This window comes from Halichoeres trimaculatus, unplaced genomic scaffold, assembly GCF_033239565.1.
Source record: "Halichoeres trimaculatus isolate MK-OKI-2021-1 unplaced genomic scaffold, fHalTri1.1 fHalTri1_scaffold_3, whole genome shotgun sequence".
Taxonomy (NCBI): Eukaryota; Metazoa; Chordata; class Actinopteri; order Labriformes; family Labridae; genus Halichoeres; species Halichoeres trimaculatus.
This window is the reverse complement of record NW_027437181.1, coordinates 17,103,267-17,120,625: the sequence shown is the minus strand read 5'-3', so window position 1 is coordinate 17,120,625 and position 17,359 is coordinate 17,103,267. Positions and strand designations below refer to the sequence as shown.

General features: G+C 41.1%; 1 protein-coding gene across 12 annotated transcripts in view; it reads left to right on the top strand.

Moving 5' to 3' along the window:
• Window positions 1–17,359, top strand: part of tjp1a (tight junction protein 1a) — a 104,359-nt gene that overhangs the window by 65,093 nt on the left and 21,907 nt on the right. For 8 of the 12 annotated variants that reach the window (XM_074666662.1, XM_074666667.1, XM_074666658.1 and 5 more), the window contains 7 exons: window positions 11,691–11,747; window positions 12,782–12,906; window positions 13,091–13,193; window positions 13,389–13,710; window positions 13,864–13,970; window positions 14,629–14,797; window positions 14,969–15,104. In XM_074666662.1, coding sequence (XP_074522763.1) covers window positions 11,691–11,747; window positions 12,782–12,906; window positions 13,091–13,193; window positions 13,389–13,710; window positions 13,864–13,970; window positions 14,629–14,797; window positions 14,969–15,104 — 1,019 coding nt within the window. The remainder of the gene's footprint in view (window positions 1–11,690; window positions 11,748–12,781; window positions 12,907–13,090; window positions 13,194–13,388; window positions 13,711–13,863; window positions 13,971–14,628; window positions 14,798–14,968; window positions 15,105–17,359) is intronic. The other 4 variants (XM_074666668.1, XM_074666666.1, XM_074666659.1 and 1 more) reach the window with 1 other exon arrangement.

The window sequence follows — 17,359 nt, the reverse complement described above, 5'->3', positions numbered from 1 at the left end:
CATCAAATGTTGAGGACCCAAATGGCACCCATTTCGTAGAATGACCCATTAGTCTCCAAACTCCAGAAAAGAAGCTAGATTTGTTGCTAGTTGCTATTTTGTATAAGAGGTAGCTTGAGGGGTCTGAAAACTCTCTTAATATGGCCACAGCTCTTTTTGAAATACTACCCTTTGATCTTTCTTAAAATTAAACGATTCCTCAAGGCGGAGAAAATTACTCGAGTATGTTTTGTAATCGAGTACCTTGAATCATTCGAGGAATCGTTTCAGCTCTATAGTCAACACAAAGATATAACCTGAGGTGAAGTGCTCCAGTTGAACTGCATTTATTTGAAGGACAAAAAAACCTTTTTTGGTTTTAGATATTCAACTGTGTAGAGATGTTTTATGTTGGCATATTTGAATTACCTCCGCCAAGGAGGTTATGTTTTTGGGAGAGTTTGACTGTTTGTCTGTGAACAACATAACTCAAAAAATAATGAACAGATCTTTATTACATTTTCAGGACATGTTCAAAATGGGGCAAGGAAGAAGTGATAAAATTTTGGAGGTGATCTGGATCACCGTCTGGATCTAGGACTTTTTTAAAGCATTCTTTATCATTGTCAGATAAGGCCGTTTTCACCATATGTGTACATAACTCCATGATAAATGCTCGGATTGCTTTGCAAAACAATACAAGACAAGGTCACAATAATATCTGATAGATATAAAAGTAGGATCCAGATTCTGGCAATATTCTGGATATTAAGATCCGGAATATGAAATATGTACTGGGTCATCATCAACACTGTCAGGTAACAAATTATCATACAAACCTGCAGCCAACACCAAATTGTAGCAGATAGTCTGCTGAAAGGGAGTATAACATTAAAGTAGGACTAAAATGTTGCGTGACAACCACAATATGCTTGGCGGAGGTCAGTGCTCTCTGAGTGCTTTTCTAGTTAGCTATATGTTTAGCTTCAGACTTTCAGCATCCCATCTCAACTAATATGCATCATATTAAAAACCTCTCAGTTTAACATCTTCCAGCTTTTCACATATCAGCCCTCCAGACTCAAGAGTGAGCCCTTTGAAACTCGTGCTCATGCAGAACCCAAGTGAGCAGGCAGGAAGGATCGAGGAAAAGTAGAAAGTTAGACTCCATCCAGAAGTTCCTTCTCTCCTCTGTGACCTTTGTGCTGCCTGTCTCTCTAGGCAGAGTATCAACTTGTAGTTGAGCTGCGATGACTTTGCTGCTGGATAAGCTGCACATGAGATACTAGCCCTAGCGAAGGCCAGATGTATGTCTGGGTGACAGAACAGACCGCTGCACAGCTCTGAAGAGCAGCACTGTGGTCGACATGATGGGAGCCTGCACCTGACTCAAAGGTTTAAATGAAACAGATTTCACTCACTGTTACTGAAGCTGATTGAATAAATGCTGATATTGAGTAACACGTGTTTTCACTCTGAAAGACAACTCCGCTTTGAATGAAAGGCAAGCGAGCATGCTGGGTAAAGATTTTAATGAAAAAAGGATAAATAGCTGTTTAATGTGCATTAAGTTTCAAAACAAAGAGCATGAATTTATTTTAGCCAATCAGTCTCCTTTCCAAAAGAGCCCAAGCATTGTGGTTATGCTAGTCCTTTTCAGATATGCTTTTTATTCAATGCTAAGGATGTTTACCAAGTGTGAAAAAAAAACACTTTTCTTTTCTTTTTCTCAATTAAAAATCAGCATGTCCCGCTGCGTGTTGCTGATTTGGATCAGTAATCCCTCAAAGGGAGGCTTGTGGTGGATTAAATGATTGATGGAGTCACTTTTGAGCAAAGGCATTAGCTTCTTTACAAATTTTCATTTAAATGGCCTCTGTGTTAATCTTTACCAAATGGGAAAGCTTATCTACAAAAGATTTTAAGAGTAGTACATTTCAGAGAGAGCAGAGAGATTCTAAGATTTCTCAGTTGGTTGATAAAAGTGCAGACCTGGTTTGGATTGAAACTGAAGTGGTGAGTGGTGATTGAATCAAACACGGTGAATAACTGCTGTCATGACAGTAAATTTCATTACAATAGCACCCAGCTGTCTTTGGAGGTGTATTTATCCATCCCTCCATCATTTCCTCTGTCTGCTTTCATGAGACAGCAGCAGTAGTCTTCACCGAGAAGCATGGCTCAGATTAACATTTTAATCCAAAAGCCTGGATTATAGGTTTTTTATTTTATTCCTACCCTCACTATTCTCGCAGTGACTCTGTGTCAGATAGTTTTCAGTCTGAGGTGTGTTTGTGTATCCTGTGTGTCACGGCGAGGAGAGCCATGATGGAGATGTTTTCAGGATGCTGTGTGAGAGAGTAGGGTTCCTGTTTGAGATTAATGAACTCAAGCATATTTGAGCATGTCAGCACAACCGTACATCGCCGCTGACTGAGGCTCTGCATCATCATCATCGTCATCTGCCTATTGGCTACTTGCCCTCATCTGCACAACCCCATGTGTGTGCACACACATGCAGGCCTTTCTCGTCCCATCACAGTGACAACCTGCCCCAAAAATGACTTCAGCTGAATTCATGTTTGCTACTGAGGGTGACAGCTGATTTTTTTTTTTGATAGAACTTGTGCTTGATAAGGCGGTACAGTACACATTAATCTAAAAGACGCCATTTCAAGGCTCACGTTCGTGGCTGTCATGCATTTGCATGTTTACTGTTGACTGCATGCCCTCCAGAAAGAGCATGTGCTTTTGTCTCTAATTATGTTTTGTTTGAGTGTACTGCTGCCCTGCTCTCCCCTTTGGGTCCAGTTGAGGAGAGATACAGCTACCATGGATACAATTTGCCCGGTGATGGAGAGAGCCAGCACAGGATGCTGTCTCTGTTGCAGATTGACTGTCTCCATTTGTGTCTTAACCGACGTTAAATTGTTAATCTGTGCAATGAAGGACTTAATTTCCACTTATTACACCAGATAAAATATTTCTGGCTCATGTGTGAGATCACTGTCAAGCCTGGTAACTGTGACAAAAAAAGACTGAGCCAGGACCAAAGTGTGACCTTGGTGTCTTTGAACAGAAACACAATACAAAGGATCAACCATTTGTTGTGACACATAGTACACATTATGATGCTGTCTTTGTGATTTTGCTCCTGTCAGCTTCTTCAGCTGACTAACTGCCATTTACAACACACCTGTTGATGTCCTTCAGGCCGGCACGGGGAGTTGTGAAGCAGTTAGGCGGGGTCAGTTTGAGAAATCTGTTCAGAGTCCCTGTTTTTCAGGATGTCAAAATCTAGCACCAGTTTGTTTTATCACATGTTGGTGTAACAATTCAGTATTTTACAGTAGTGTTTTTGTCTCCCCTTTACTTTTGAGTAAGACTTCTTTGGGTTGTAGGATGCAGGATGACGCAAGCTGTACTAGCAGGTGAGCTGTTTAACCTAAGCTGAACACCGGGATGAAAATATGAGACAACGCAGACGTGCTAAAACCTGCAGTTTGTTGAGTGTCCGCTTGAGGATGGCTCTGGATGTACTACAAACCACTTCTACACCAAGCCAGGAAAAAAAAAAAAAAATTTCACACAATAAACATGTTCACAGTCTAGTCCTGAGTCTTAATCACTAATTCCTCTATGTGATATAATTTTTTTCTAACTTGACAGTTTAGAAGGTGTTCAGATGTAGAGATGTCCAAATACAGATTGTTTGACTTCTGATCTGATTTTTTCACGTTTTGCCGATACCAATCCAATACCGATCCCTTTCTCTTACAAATCCTGTAATCCGTTGGGTGATTCCGTTGTAAATGACGAATCAAATTTGTTGTATTAAAGTGATACTCCGGGATGGAACAAGTTGGGTCCTATCACAAGGTTTAGGGCAGAAATTACCCCTACAGCAGTGTTTTTGTGCAGCAGAAGCCCAGGGCGCTCGCACCAAACACCCCCTCCCTGCTCATCTGCCGGTTTCCTCTGCATTCAGACGGGGCCATTTTTTACTTGACCAAAAAACACAAATAAACAGACTTCCACCAAAAAAATCTGATATCGGTCTGCATTCACGCTTTATTTAGAGAATTTTCAGCGTGTTACTTTCACACAAAAACACTGCTAAATAAGGCTCTAGTTCTCATCGTGTCTCTTCGTCCTGGCAGACTACCTGCGTTTGTTTATATCTGGCACGCCGTGCGCGGACTGATACACTACGCGGCGAGCGCCTCGTAGCCAGCTGTGGCTCTGCAGCGGAGGTAGCGCCGTTTTATGACACAATGAGAACTGGGGCCTTATTTAGCTGAGTTTTTGTGTAAAAGTAACGCGCTGAAAATTCTCTAAATAAAGGGTGAATGCAGACCGATATCAGACTTTTTCGGTGGGAGTCCGTTCATTTGTGTTTTTGGTCAAGTAAAAATTGGCCCCGTCTGAGTGCAGAGGAAACCGGCAGAGGAGCAGGGAGGGGGCCTTTGGTGCAAGCGCTCTGGGCTTCTGCTGTACAAAAACACTGCTGTAGGGGTAATTTCTGCCCTAAACCTTGTGATAGGACCCAACTTGTTCCATCCCGGGGTATCACTTTAAAGGGAGCCCTGTTGGTACCTCCTCGAAGAACACTCACTTTACAAATGTTTCAAGCCGCTGTTTTACTATCATTGCTTTCCAAAGAGAAGTAGTCCCACACAGCGGACATGTTGGAGTGTGGTTCGATTTACAGCAGCTGTAAAGCGTGATAGTGCTGAATACACATGAAAACTGGATCCGTCCCGACCATGCAACGAAATCTGATGTTGTTTACCTCACCTGTTGTTTTCCACAGGTTGACAGGAGGGCACCTTAGAGCTGTTAGTGTGGAGGCTCAAGGCCCACTCCATTTCCAATATGGCCGCTGATGATTTGTAGCAAAACTCTGTTTCAGAAACAGACGAGTGATGTCACAGAGACTTTGTCAATTTAACATACAGTCTATGGTGTAACACAGGTGGTTCCTCTGATGATGTCAGATCCAGTGTCAGAGGACTAAAATCCTCTTTCTGGTAAGTCATATAACAAGAGTTGTCAGTGACAGGATTTAGAGAGAATACTGGACCTGAGTATGCCCAGTATCCACGTGTCGCTGGATGTATAGTCATAAGTGAACAACTTTAAGTACACGTGTTGATAGTTTTTGCTCAATTGTCCTCATAGAAAAAAGCTGGGTGAGAAACTGCTTCCTGTCATGCACTGAAAGCTCAGATTATGAAGTCAATAAGACACATGTTAGCTGATGTCTGTGTTCTCTGTGGCTCTCAACCTAAGTATGTGACAGCTTTGAATCTTTGTGATGAACCAAAACTCATTTTACAGGCAAGATTCATAGTTAGGTTAAGTCTTCTAAGGAGAGATTTTTCAGTAGTGTGTGCTGTGATTATTCTGGAAGCTTAAGCTATTTCCTGCAAACAGGAAGTGGAGTGTTTTCCTGTGGGTGCTGTGGCTGCTCTTGCTAACATCCTGCCTCAGGCTATCAGAGAAGAGCAGGCACACTGACCTAAAGCTTTGTCAGGATTTTACCTCACACTTGTCGTCATGTAGCTCCTTGCTCGGTTTTTCCTGCTTCATCTGTGCCAACAATCAACTGTCCTCTCTCCATGAGAGAAATCTCAGTCCTTGAAACTTTCTGTCATCTTTTTTACACTTGCCCCTCGTGTCTCTTTTTGTCAAAAACAGTATCTTTTAATACGCCCACTGTATAAAGTGCCCTCTCCACTCAGAAGAATTCTTGTGGTTCAGATGAAGGGAAGTCATATGAAGAGAGGTGGTGAGTAATGGACCACTGGACAACAGTTTCATTGGTGGAAAACTGATAAAGAGCTTCTGTTGTGCTTCTTGAAAATCTCCTCTCAGCACGTAATGTTACTCACAAGATGACCTCACTGTCAGCTGCAATTTCATCAGCTTCCTTAAAAGCTGATAAAGTATGTGTTATGAAATGGTTAACTGCACGCTTCTGTGCACGGTTGTTTTTTTACCGACATAGTGTTACCTGCTCAGTTATGTGACTCTGGCACATGTTTCTGCAGGTTTTCATCTGTTTCTGTTACGAAAAAGTGCTGTTAAGCTTCTTAGCGTACTCTTCTTCCTATAGCTGGACGAGCAAACAGATCAAAGATTTCATCAAATGTTGGCAGCGTTAGCACAGGTTGAGCTGTTTCTGTGTAATATATTTGATGACTGGAGGTTTGAAGGTATGTGTGAACAACTTTCATGTCTGAACTACTGCAGAGAGTTATAAATACTCATTTCAGCACTCATTTCTGCAGACAGTTCATCAGCATGCCCAAAAGAACAGGATTAGTTTCTGCCTTTGAAGAGTCTGAGCGAGCTCTTATCATTTGTTCTGGACTGTGTGTTATGGTGCGCCGGCCAGGACCAAGTCAGGCTGGCTGAGGCTTGAACAAAGAGGGCCTGTACTGTTAGATCATGGCTATGTTGTGTGCGTGTGTGTGTGTGTGTGTGTGTGTGCAGACGAGTACACATGTGTGTGATTGGTGGCTGCTCTTTGTTTCCCAGCCCTGGGCCCTGCTGGCTGGAGCTCAAGCCTGACTAATATGGATGTATAAATACACTGTGCTGCCGTCAGTTTGTGCAACATCAAGCAAACCATTGTTTTCCACAACTCTGTGACTTCAGAGATAAACCTCATCCTTTGTTTCAATCTCTAGTTTTACTTTTTGTTTTTTCACACCAGAAAATCAGGCACACTTGTGTTCATGTTGTTGTTGGCCATGGGTGATCTCTGACGTTTTCTTTGATGTGATCAGAAATACTCCTGTCACAAAAGACACTGGATAACCGATTACAGTCTGACACTGAACTAGGGCTGCAGCTATCAAATATTTTAGTATTCGAGTATTCCACTAAAAATCCCATCGATTAATCGAGTAATCGGATAAAATAATTTTTTGTTTAGTGTTAGAGCAGTTATTTTTTAAATGAAATTTTTTCTCTTTAAGAAATAGAATTTTCTGATACAGCATGTCAATGAGAGCTCTTGCTTTGGTAGCTCCAAAATTTGTAAACACACTTTGACACATTTTTTGTGCCTTGAACATCTCATTAAATGTTGGACCTAAATGGCACCTGTTTCGTAGAATGACCCATTAGTCTCCAAACTCCAGAAAAGAAGCTTGATTTGTTGCTAGTTGCTATTTTGTATAAGAGGTAGCTTGAGGGGTCTGAAAACTCTCTTAATATGTCCTCAGCTCTTTTTGAAATACTACCCTTTGATCTTTTTTAAAATTAAACGATTCCTCAAGGCGGAGAAAATTACTCGAGTAATTTTTGTAATCGAGTACATCGAATCATTCGAGGAATCGTTTCAGCTCTACACTGACCTACAACTGGTTAGCTTTTCTACTCTTCAAATTTCTATTTTGAGGAACTTTATTGATTGATTGAAAGACGAGTCATCATGACTTTACTAATCCTCATCACAGTCAAACCAGGGGTTTAAATCTGCCCAACTTTTTTAGACTTGTTGCTTTTTTAATTTTTTTTTCATAACCTCAGTCAAACTACGCCAACAGCCACCTGATACTCTGTTACCATCGTCTTTCTCCTCTGCTCATATCTCACTCTCATCAGTGAGGCTGTTAATCATCACTTCACATCAGGCTGATTTTAATTACAGTAATAATCTCATCGGAGTGACAGAGCGGTAGTCCCAGAGGAGTAAATATGAAAGCAGCCAGAGAGAGTGAAAGTATTTCTTTGTAACCATAGCTGACACCAATTTACCATCTGTGCTTAATAAAGGAAAATGTGCTTTTCAGTTAACAGACAGGCTATTTGTCCGTGGTAGGCCTGACTTAAGAGTTTGAAAGGTATGATTATGGTGCAAATGACGAGAGGTAGAAACCTAATTTAAGACGCAAATTGAAATGCTCCAAAAAGTTAAAAACATGATCCCCATCCTCTTTTCTGCTCTGATTGACACCATGCTGTCATTTCCTGTAGATCAACTCTACCACTGTGGCTTATTTTGGATAATCAAGATTCAAACAATGACCCTAACACAGGTTAGAAGTAAAATTAATTGTTTCACCCCTCAGTCCAATAATGTTTTGGTCAGAGTAGGTGGACGTTTGGATATATGCAGTATTTGAAGGAACATTCCAGATTTTGAGGCAGGTCATGAATCAAATGTTAAACTGAAATTCGGCTGAAGCACAGCCGTTAATCTGTAAGCCTCCCGTCTGTCTGTTGACTCATGCTCTTGACCAGGAATTCTTACTCATCGAAGCATGTCTCCACCCTCATGACTCAAGCTGCAGACCCTCCACTGTGAGGCTAATGGTCAGTGTGGGAGAGCAGTGAAAGGTGAGCAAGACAGTGATCAGAGGTTCAGACTGGAAGCAAAGTTTGATTCAGAAAATGTTTTAGGAGTGTAATTGTGCATTTGGTAAATTGTATCTTGTATGAAAGAGAGGGAAGATGTGAAAGGGTGCAGAGGAGGAACAGAAACATGTCCTGTACCCGATCAAAACTGCATACAAGTTGTATAATCGACCCTCAGCCTTCCTCCTCTGTCTCATCTCTCTGTCATCGGTGCGATCCACAGTTCAAGGAGAGAGTTCAAGGCCACCTGCCTGCCTGACCTCCTGGTCACATGGCCCCCGGCATGCTGTTGTTTCTCATGGTGTAGCCTCCCTCTGGACTGTTGAGCTGATGAACGGATGGATGAATATATCACAAAACACTTTAGAGGAGTGGATGTGTTTGGGAATGTCGGGGGGAGCCTCAGTTAAATGGGTCAGGTCCCTTCACACAATAGTGGCATTACTGTGAGAGTCGTAGGGGCAGACAGGGGAGGGAGGAGAGATGCAGAGGGGGAACACCCAAGCCTATTGCGCCAATTATGGACATAAACAACATCCACACAGAGCTAGCATGGAAATGAGGGTCGAAGGGTTAACTGTGTATTCTTGAGGCTCAGGCTTACTGACGTGAACAAAGTGAAAGGAAAAGATTGGAGCACAAACTTAGATTAGGAGCTACAGTATGTGAACTTTATGTGACTGCCGGCCGTGCTGGAGACCTGTACTTAAGTAGGGATTTAGACTGAAGAAACCTGTCAATGTAGTGGTGGTGTTTTGGTGCTGTGAGAAAATGAAACGTGACCCAAGAAATTCAGTCGCTCCAACAGACCAGTGTATGAAGGGTTATCAGATGTCAAACTGCTGCACAGCAGTCTGAATATTAACAGGATTTTAGATCCCTGGAAGTCTCATTCAGATTTTTTTATTATAAAGATTGTCATGAGGTAAAAAGGGAAAACACAGATTAAAAGTAATCTGTTTGAAATGTGTGATTTTATGCTAGTGATTGGCCCCTTTATGCTATGCAGGGTTTAAGTGTGGTGCAATTTTTTTTTTTTTTTTTTTTCAGGGCGATGTAGTGTTTCTGCTTTGGCGTTCCACTTGCATCAGTCGCTGGTGGAGTCTTGGCATTTGAGGTCTTTGGCATGGGTATTTCAATATATATTAGTATGAATCATATCAAATTTCAAATATTGCAAGATTTAATTTAATAAGACACAACAAAATGCAGCTTTTGTAAATAGGGATGGGTGCTTTTCACATTTGAAACAATACAGTACTGTTGCCTGGTACAGAGTGGTACCAATTTTCGGTACTTTTTTCTGTTTATGTGGTAAGAAATATCAATTTGTTTAATAAAAAATATAGGGATGCACGATAGTGGATTTTTGCCGATATCCCATATATCGAAACCCCTTTTGGCCGATACCGATACCAATAATCACAAGTTTGTTTGGTTTTTTCACTGTAAAGAAAGCTAATTCTATCCTGTACTGGAATTTATATGTTACTCTTATTGTGACTGTCTTATTTGTTTAAGAAACACACATAAAACAAGACAAAAAACATTAGATTTTACCATAAATAAGAAATATATTATTTTTTCAAACTCAAGACATTCAGTATTGAAATACAGAAAAATAATTTCTTTAGATCACATGAACTTTAAATGTACAATGCATTTTTAAACATAACCAAGTTTCATTTGATTATTTTAGAGCTACTGTAACAACCTGGTGACAGACACAGAGCTCTGCAGTGCAAATAAATGAAGTGCTACATTTTATTTAAGGAGCTTTTTTTTCAGATGGAAACAATACAGTACAGGACAATAATAATATTCCTAATTGAATAGCACCTTATCGGCTGTGCAAATTTTCACATCTGCCGATACCGATAAACGTGTTTTTAAGCTTTTATAAGCCGATACCGATATTGTGCAGATAATATCGTGCATCCCTAAAAAAATATATATCTTTTTCAATTTAACATATTTATTCCTTAGTGTATAACCTTGCAATGCTGTGTTTATGTCCGGCATAGAAAATTGCCTACTCTTCCACTCCCTCACAGTCACAAGGATGCATTTAAGAACCTAAACATGGTATCTTTTGGGTTTATATGAATCGGTACCCAGTACTTTTGACAGAATTTGATCGGCATCTGTAAAAGTACCTAATTTGGTACCCGTCCCTAAGTCCAACAGTATTGTGTGTCCGTGGAAGTCAATGAACAGCAGAAACTCTCTCAGGTTGCTCCTGCTGTCCTGATCATATGCAGTTGGCAACATCGTAGTATCAACCCTTGACGTGTTAGTCTGAGGGAAGGTAATGACAGTAATGATCTGGTTGGTGTTGAAGATGATGGGTGAAATGGTTTAGGGATTAGGTGATAATGAAGGGGTGAGGGCCTGAGATTATGACAATGACAGGGTGGACAGATGACATGGTGTGTCATTTTAAAAAGTTGATCATAGAAGTCGTAGTAAATGAGCACTTTGGCACGTGTGGCTGTGTTTATGTCTTTTCCTTCCGCTGCCACATTAGACTGTGCTCAGCAGTCTGCCACAGACAGCTGCACCATCACATCCCTGCAGGCAGGCAGACAGATCCACAGACAGACAGACAGACTGGACAGCAGAGTGAAGCTGTAATCTAAATCTGGGTACCCAGGACTATCAAAGATCAGAGCTGTGACACATAAAGAGGGGGATCTGTTAATAATGGTCTCAAAATCAACATTGGAGGAATGAGGTATCATAATTAAACTCTAAGAGACCTGAAGACACATCATTCGATAGAAAACAATACGTTTACCTTTAGAGGGCTCGTGCTTCGAGAAAAACCTGTGTTATGTAACTGATTTAGGAAATGAGTGAAAGCAAAAGATGTCTGCCTGGAGTCACTGTAATCCAGTTTGGTAGGTCAGAGCAACAGCTATATAGCATCTTAGCTTCAGCCCTCTCAGATGACCCAGCGAGGAATGATAAAGGCTTGTTCACTCTGTCCTCTGCTCGTCACTCAGACTCTGTCGGCTCTTTGCTCACGCTGCTGTCATTCATAATCTTCTCACGTGGAGATTTCTCAAACTACAGGACGCAGTCATGCAAATATGTGCTAGAGTTTACCTGGCAGGTAGCCAAACAGCTACTCTGTGTGTTGAAACTGAAGAGGATATACGCAGAAACACTGTGTACATGTCGTCTTTGTATACTCTCCTGCCTGTCTGTCGATATTTATAACCTTTGTTTTGTTTGCAGTATTTTGTGTGTGTGCTATTTAAGTATGTCCTTCACATTTTTTTGTTTAACTTCTTTGAATCTATATTCAACATCTTGCCATTGTGCATTTTTTGTTACAGAGTGCAGCGATGGAGGAAACGGTTATATGGGAGCAGCACACAGTGACTCTTCACAGGGTAAGTGGTCACTACTGTATTGAAAAAAAACCCACTTTTTTACTCTTTACTGTTCTTCCCTCACTGTCTCTGCCATCCCATTTCTGAAGTTTGCCTTCAGTTGTTCTCAAAATCCCCCATGTTCCTCTCTGTCCTTTGCCGTCTTTTTTGGCTTCTCTGTAATAAGCGGGCCAGCTGTAGCAGCAGGATGTGTGGTACTGAAACAATAGCCAGGGAATCCAGATGGCAGGAAACAAGGCCAAGGAAGACAGAAATCAGCATCCACTTCCTTACTACTTCATTTCACTTCCTTCCTGTTGGCAACTTACTCCTCTCCTTAGCACAGCTCAAGGGATAAGCGGGACAATAGTTTGCTCCCTGAGCATTTACCTGTTGATTCACACACACAGTAGATTATATGTGCTAACCTCAGTTGAGGTGGTTGTATAAAGTTTCAGTCTTTAGAAACACCATACGACTCAGATCAGTGATCTGTGAATACTCACACTGAATTTCTGAATGCACTCTGCTATGAGACAGTAAACTAGTAAGCTGATGGCATTTTGCCGTAGTATTGTGGGTAGCACCTGTCTAGACTGGCCTGCTTGATGTAATCTAATTAGTAGCGGCTTTATTGAGGCTGAAGGAGCAGCCCAGGGTGCCTGCGGTCTTTAGTCTCTCGTGGTCTCCTGTGTTGTTGTGGTAGTAAGATTAGCCATCACCATCAGATGGCTTTTCCCACGCGTCTGGCTTTTGCATAAAACACAGCAATGAACAAAACCTCCATGGAAAACTCAACTCACAGAAAAACTGAAAAATGCATGTCTTTGTTTTTATCTACAGTGAATGTTCTAGTCTTTTAAATCCCTGCTAAATTGCACACATTGCACTTTATTATTTTACTTAATTAACAATTTTCCTTTTAATTAGCCTGCAGAGAGCTTATTAGCCTGTTTTTGTTTATAGCAAAGCTTTGAACAAATCCAGTGTATCCACAGTGTGTGCCATATCAAGCAGTGCTGTGTGTGTCTGTGTGTGTCTGTGTGTGTTTGTAGGCCCCAGGTTTTGGGTTTGGAATTGCCATTTCAGGTGGGAGGGACAACCCACATTTCCAAAGTGGGGAGACCTCCATCGTGATATCTGACGTGCTGAAAGGAGGCCCAGCAGAAGGACTGCTCCAGTGAGTCTACATCTATTAGCATCTGCTCACTCTATGGCATTGACCCCAAAGAGTCCTGCTAGCACTGCATCAATAGGCGTTCTTCAGGAATGTCTACCATCTTCTCAATAAATTAGTTCAAGTAAAGCCCTACAACTTTATGACCTTACTTTTTTGTTTCTTTATCTTCTTCCATTTTCCACAGAGAAAATGATCGAGTGGTCATGGTCAACGCAGTGTCTATGGATAACGTGGAACATGCCTATGCTGTGCAGCAGCTCCGAAAAAGTGGCAAAAATGCAAAAATTGTGAGTTTATTCTGAAGAAATTTACCAAACCCTGGTGCCTCAGGGCCTGGGTCGACGGTTGCAGTTCACTCACTACATACTGCCTGTCACTTCTAAACGACCAACCATTTTTTGTAACATTAGATATGTTTTCTTGTTTACCTCAAATACACGATAAACTATAATTAAAAACTCAAACAACTTGTGTTTTCCTAGACTATTCGTAGAAAAAGGAAAGTGCAGATCCCTGTGTCTCGCCCAGGGGATAGAGAGACAATGTCAGAGCATGAAGAAGAGGACAGTGATGAGGAGGATGGTTACGAGCCCCAGCATGGTCGTGGTGGGCAAAGTGCCTATGATGGAGCAGGCACGAGCACAGGCAGGCGTCATGACCGCGAGCGTAGCAGCAGCGGCAGGCGGGATCACAGTGCCTCGCGGGAGAGGAGCGTCTCTCCACGCTCTGACCGCCGGTCACAAGCCTCCTCTGCTCCGCCAAGGCCTTCCAAGGTCACCCTGGTCAAGTCACGTAAAAATGAAGGTGGGCAACACAATGTCCAAGAACCTTAGAGGCTGACTACAAATGTGTTAGCTACATTAAAAAGATACACAGTATATGAGCTTTTTGTTGGTCTCTTTCACAGTTTGACATGCCTCATTAATATTACATCCTTGTGTTTATTAACTCTGAAAGCAGAATATGGACTGCGGTTGGCCAGCCACATCTTTGTTAAGGACATCTCTCCTGAGAGCCTTGCAGCCAGAGATGGAAACATTCAGGAGGGTGATGTCGTATTGAAGGTGAGATGAAAGCGTTGAATGAATTAACATGACTGCAACAGAGTTTATCTGAATAGAAAACACTGTGATCAGGTAGTGGACTGATAATTTGACAATGAGAAGAGACACCACAGTTACATCTGTAAAGAGCGCATGGAGTGACATGAAGGTGAAGCATATTTTCTTCACTGAAAACTTTTACCAGTCGGATCTGGTTAACTGTGAGCTGCCGAATGCTGCCCTCAGAGTGAGGTCACAGTTCATTATAATGCAGCCTCACCAATGGAAATACCACACATTCCATTATTCCTCTGAATTGTTATCCACTGGATCTCTGAGGAGCGATAAATCTTTTTTTCCACAGTGAAGAGATTCACACAAAATCACATTTAGTATCGTTTTTTCTGAAGAGAAGCAGAGACAGAGAAAAGACTTGTGGATATAAATACTTTAACAAGGAATCTGAGAGAGAGCACCAGAAGCATTGTAAGCCTAATTATGATATAAATATTTAAACTTGTTAATTACTTCCTTTAGTTTTGCTTATTTTAGACACTAGTACTGTTTATGTACGCAAGAACTAGGCCGTGCTGAACTCCTGCTTCATGGTAAAATATTGTGCTGTAATTTTAACTTGTCTGTTCAGTTGTTGTGCTGACCTGCTCCTCTGCCCTCACAGATCAATGGCACAGTTACAGAGAATCTATCACTGATAGATGCAAAGAAGCTGATTGAGAGGTCAAAGGGCAAGTTGAAGATGGTAGTGCAGCGAGATGAGCGAGCCACTCTGTTGAACATTCCAGACCTTGATGACAGCATCCCATCAGCCAATAACTCCGACAGAGATGGTGAGGAAACAAAGCAGTTACATTTTTTTACTGGATTGCTCTGACATTTGAGATTAATACTTTCCAATAATACTGTTCCTACATTGTAAGACACTCAAAAGTAACATCTTTATTTGAAATACAAATGTTTTTTCAACACTTTTATGGTAAAAAGTAATTTACATTCAACAGACATTTCAGAAATCCACTCACTGACATCAGACCATTCCAATCGATCTCTTGGGAGAGGTAGTCGATCACGATCACCTGACAGGCCTGAAACATCAGACCATCTCCGTCACTCACCTCGGCAGATCAGCAATGGCAGGTAAGCAGAGCACACATGCGCAAACCTCCAACCACAAATCTGGGGATGGGACACAGCTGTCACACATGCCAAAGTCATACATCCATACTCTCACCACTCTAACTTCATACATCACGTTCACAGCCGCAGGTTAGTGGGTGCTGAGTAAGTACCTTGCACCACTGATGCATAAATCAATAGATAAAGACATTGCATGCATAAACCATTACACTCCCTGTGGAGCCATCTCTGAGGTCCAATAATGCTTTACTCTTAGAGGAATTGATCCGAGTCCTCCTGGGGGGGCAAGGCCTTGTTGTTTAAGCATCCCAGATCTTTAAACCATTTTCTGAAAATCTAGTCTCACTATGTAAAAAACAAAACGTCCTACGAATGTGAAACTTTGTAAGTGGTAAATACATCTCTGCTTGAGTTTATGTAGTTATAAATGTGTTGTAAAATCACTTGTGTACTCTTCTTTCTGTTGGTTTAATGTCCATACTGTTTCCTCTACCCCACCTTCTTTTTAATACCAGCTGGAGCTTTCAGTAAGTTTCCTTCTCGTAGGTTAGAGGCTGCTTTTTGTAGCTGACCAACGCATAGATTGCAGAGGAGAGCTAGAGGAAAAGATGCTTTAGTTCTAGTGTTATTTGAGGAGTCCTGCACTTGAATGTTTGCCAGCATTATGAGTAGGCATATAGTATAACACTTGTAGTTGTTAATGAGAAAAGAGGTAGGGTGCACTGCAAAAAACTGAAATCTTATCAAGTGTTTTTGTCTTTTTTTAAGTAAAAGTTGTCTTATTATACTCGATATGAGCCACTTTCAACTTATCAATCCAGAAAAATGTCTTGTTTCAAGTTATCAGAGTACAAAAATGAGGTTTGAATCGCTTGTAACCAGTAAAAAAAAATTGCCTATGGAACAAGAAAAAATTGCTTGAAAACTTCCTTGAGACTAGAACAAGGTCTTCAAGTAACTTATCTCTTGTTCCATTGGCAGATTTTTTACTGGTTACGAGCAATTCAGAACTCATTTTTGTCCTTTAATAACTTTAAACAAGACATTTTTCTGGATTGGTCATGTGAATTTGGCTCATATTTAGTCTGAAAAGGAATTTCCTACTGAAATAAGACAAAAACACTTGCTAAGATTTCAGTTTTTGCAGTGTATGCTGCTGGTTTTGATCCATACTAAATGTCCCAGTGCGAAGAAACAGGGTGGGAAACAAGCCTCAGCCAGCAGATCTTATCCAACCAGCGATAATGCTGTATAGTGGCTGGTTAGAATTTAATTTTAACATCAATGATTATTGGGCTTTGGACAAAAAGAACACATTTTTCACCTTGTATGTGAACTTGTGTGTTGGCAGATAAGAAATCAAATCAGAGGAGCTGTTCCAGGAGGCTCTCATTTTCAGACACGTTGTTAATCAGATCATTTAATCCTTCTCCAGATCTTGATGAGATAAAAATCTTACTTTGCAAGATATATGAAGCAATCAAGGCTTAAAAAAATGTTTCACTGGAACACGTCCGCAGTACTCAAATCTAGCAGTGATACTTTTGGCCTAACTCGGATACGACTCACATTTCTAATTTTTGCACAAACTAAAGCCAACAGCTTTAATAGTTGCACCATGTTAGTGTAGTTTGCTGCTGGTAGATCAGCTTTCTACTTCACTAGTTGCTTGACATACAAGTAGATTAACCTCCAGTTATTCTCTTTCAGTAGTTTGAACATAGTGTCAGTGTGTTAAGTAACCATACTTGTTTTAATGCAGGATGAGGGCAGGTTCACTGTTGCAAAGATTACTTCCAATGTAAGTCCAGTAAATGTTTCTCATGAGAATATATCACTGTATTCTTTTCACCTTGCCATAGTTCTTTTCTCATTTATATCAAATATATCAAGTAACAAGAAATATTATTTTTGTACACAGTTTTACACTCAGGTTGCAGCACATGGAGTTGTGGTTTTAAAAGTAACTGAGGAAACAACTGTGTGACTGTCAATAGACAGTGATGTCAGAGACAGTTTCCATTATCTCCTGGTTTTGAAGGGTAAAAAGAATTTGACATACTTCCCACAGCGCTTTGCCCTGAGCCAGATGGTTCGCCTTACTTGATTGGCTGCAGGGCTTAGAAGGAATTCCTCTGCCCCAGGCAGGATGCAGTTTTTGAATACATCACACCATCATTTAGTTTTAGCACACTTTGTGTTCAGAGATAACGCTGGTGGTGTCTTTTAAGGAACTGGACTTAAAGGTTTCCCAG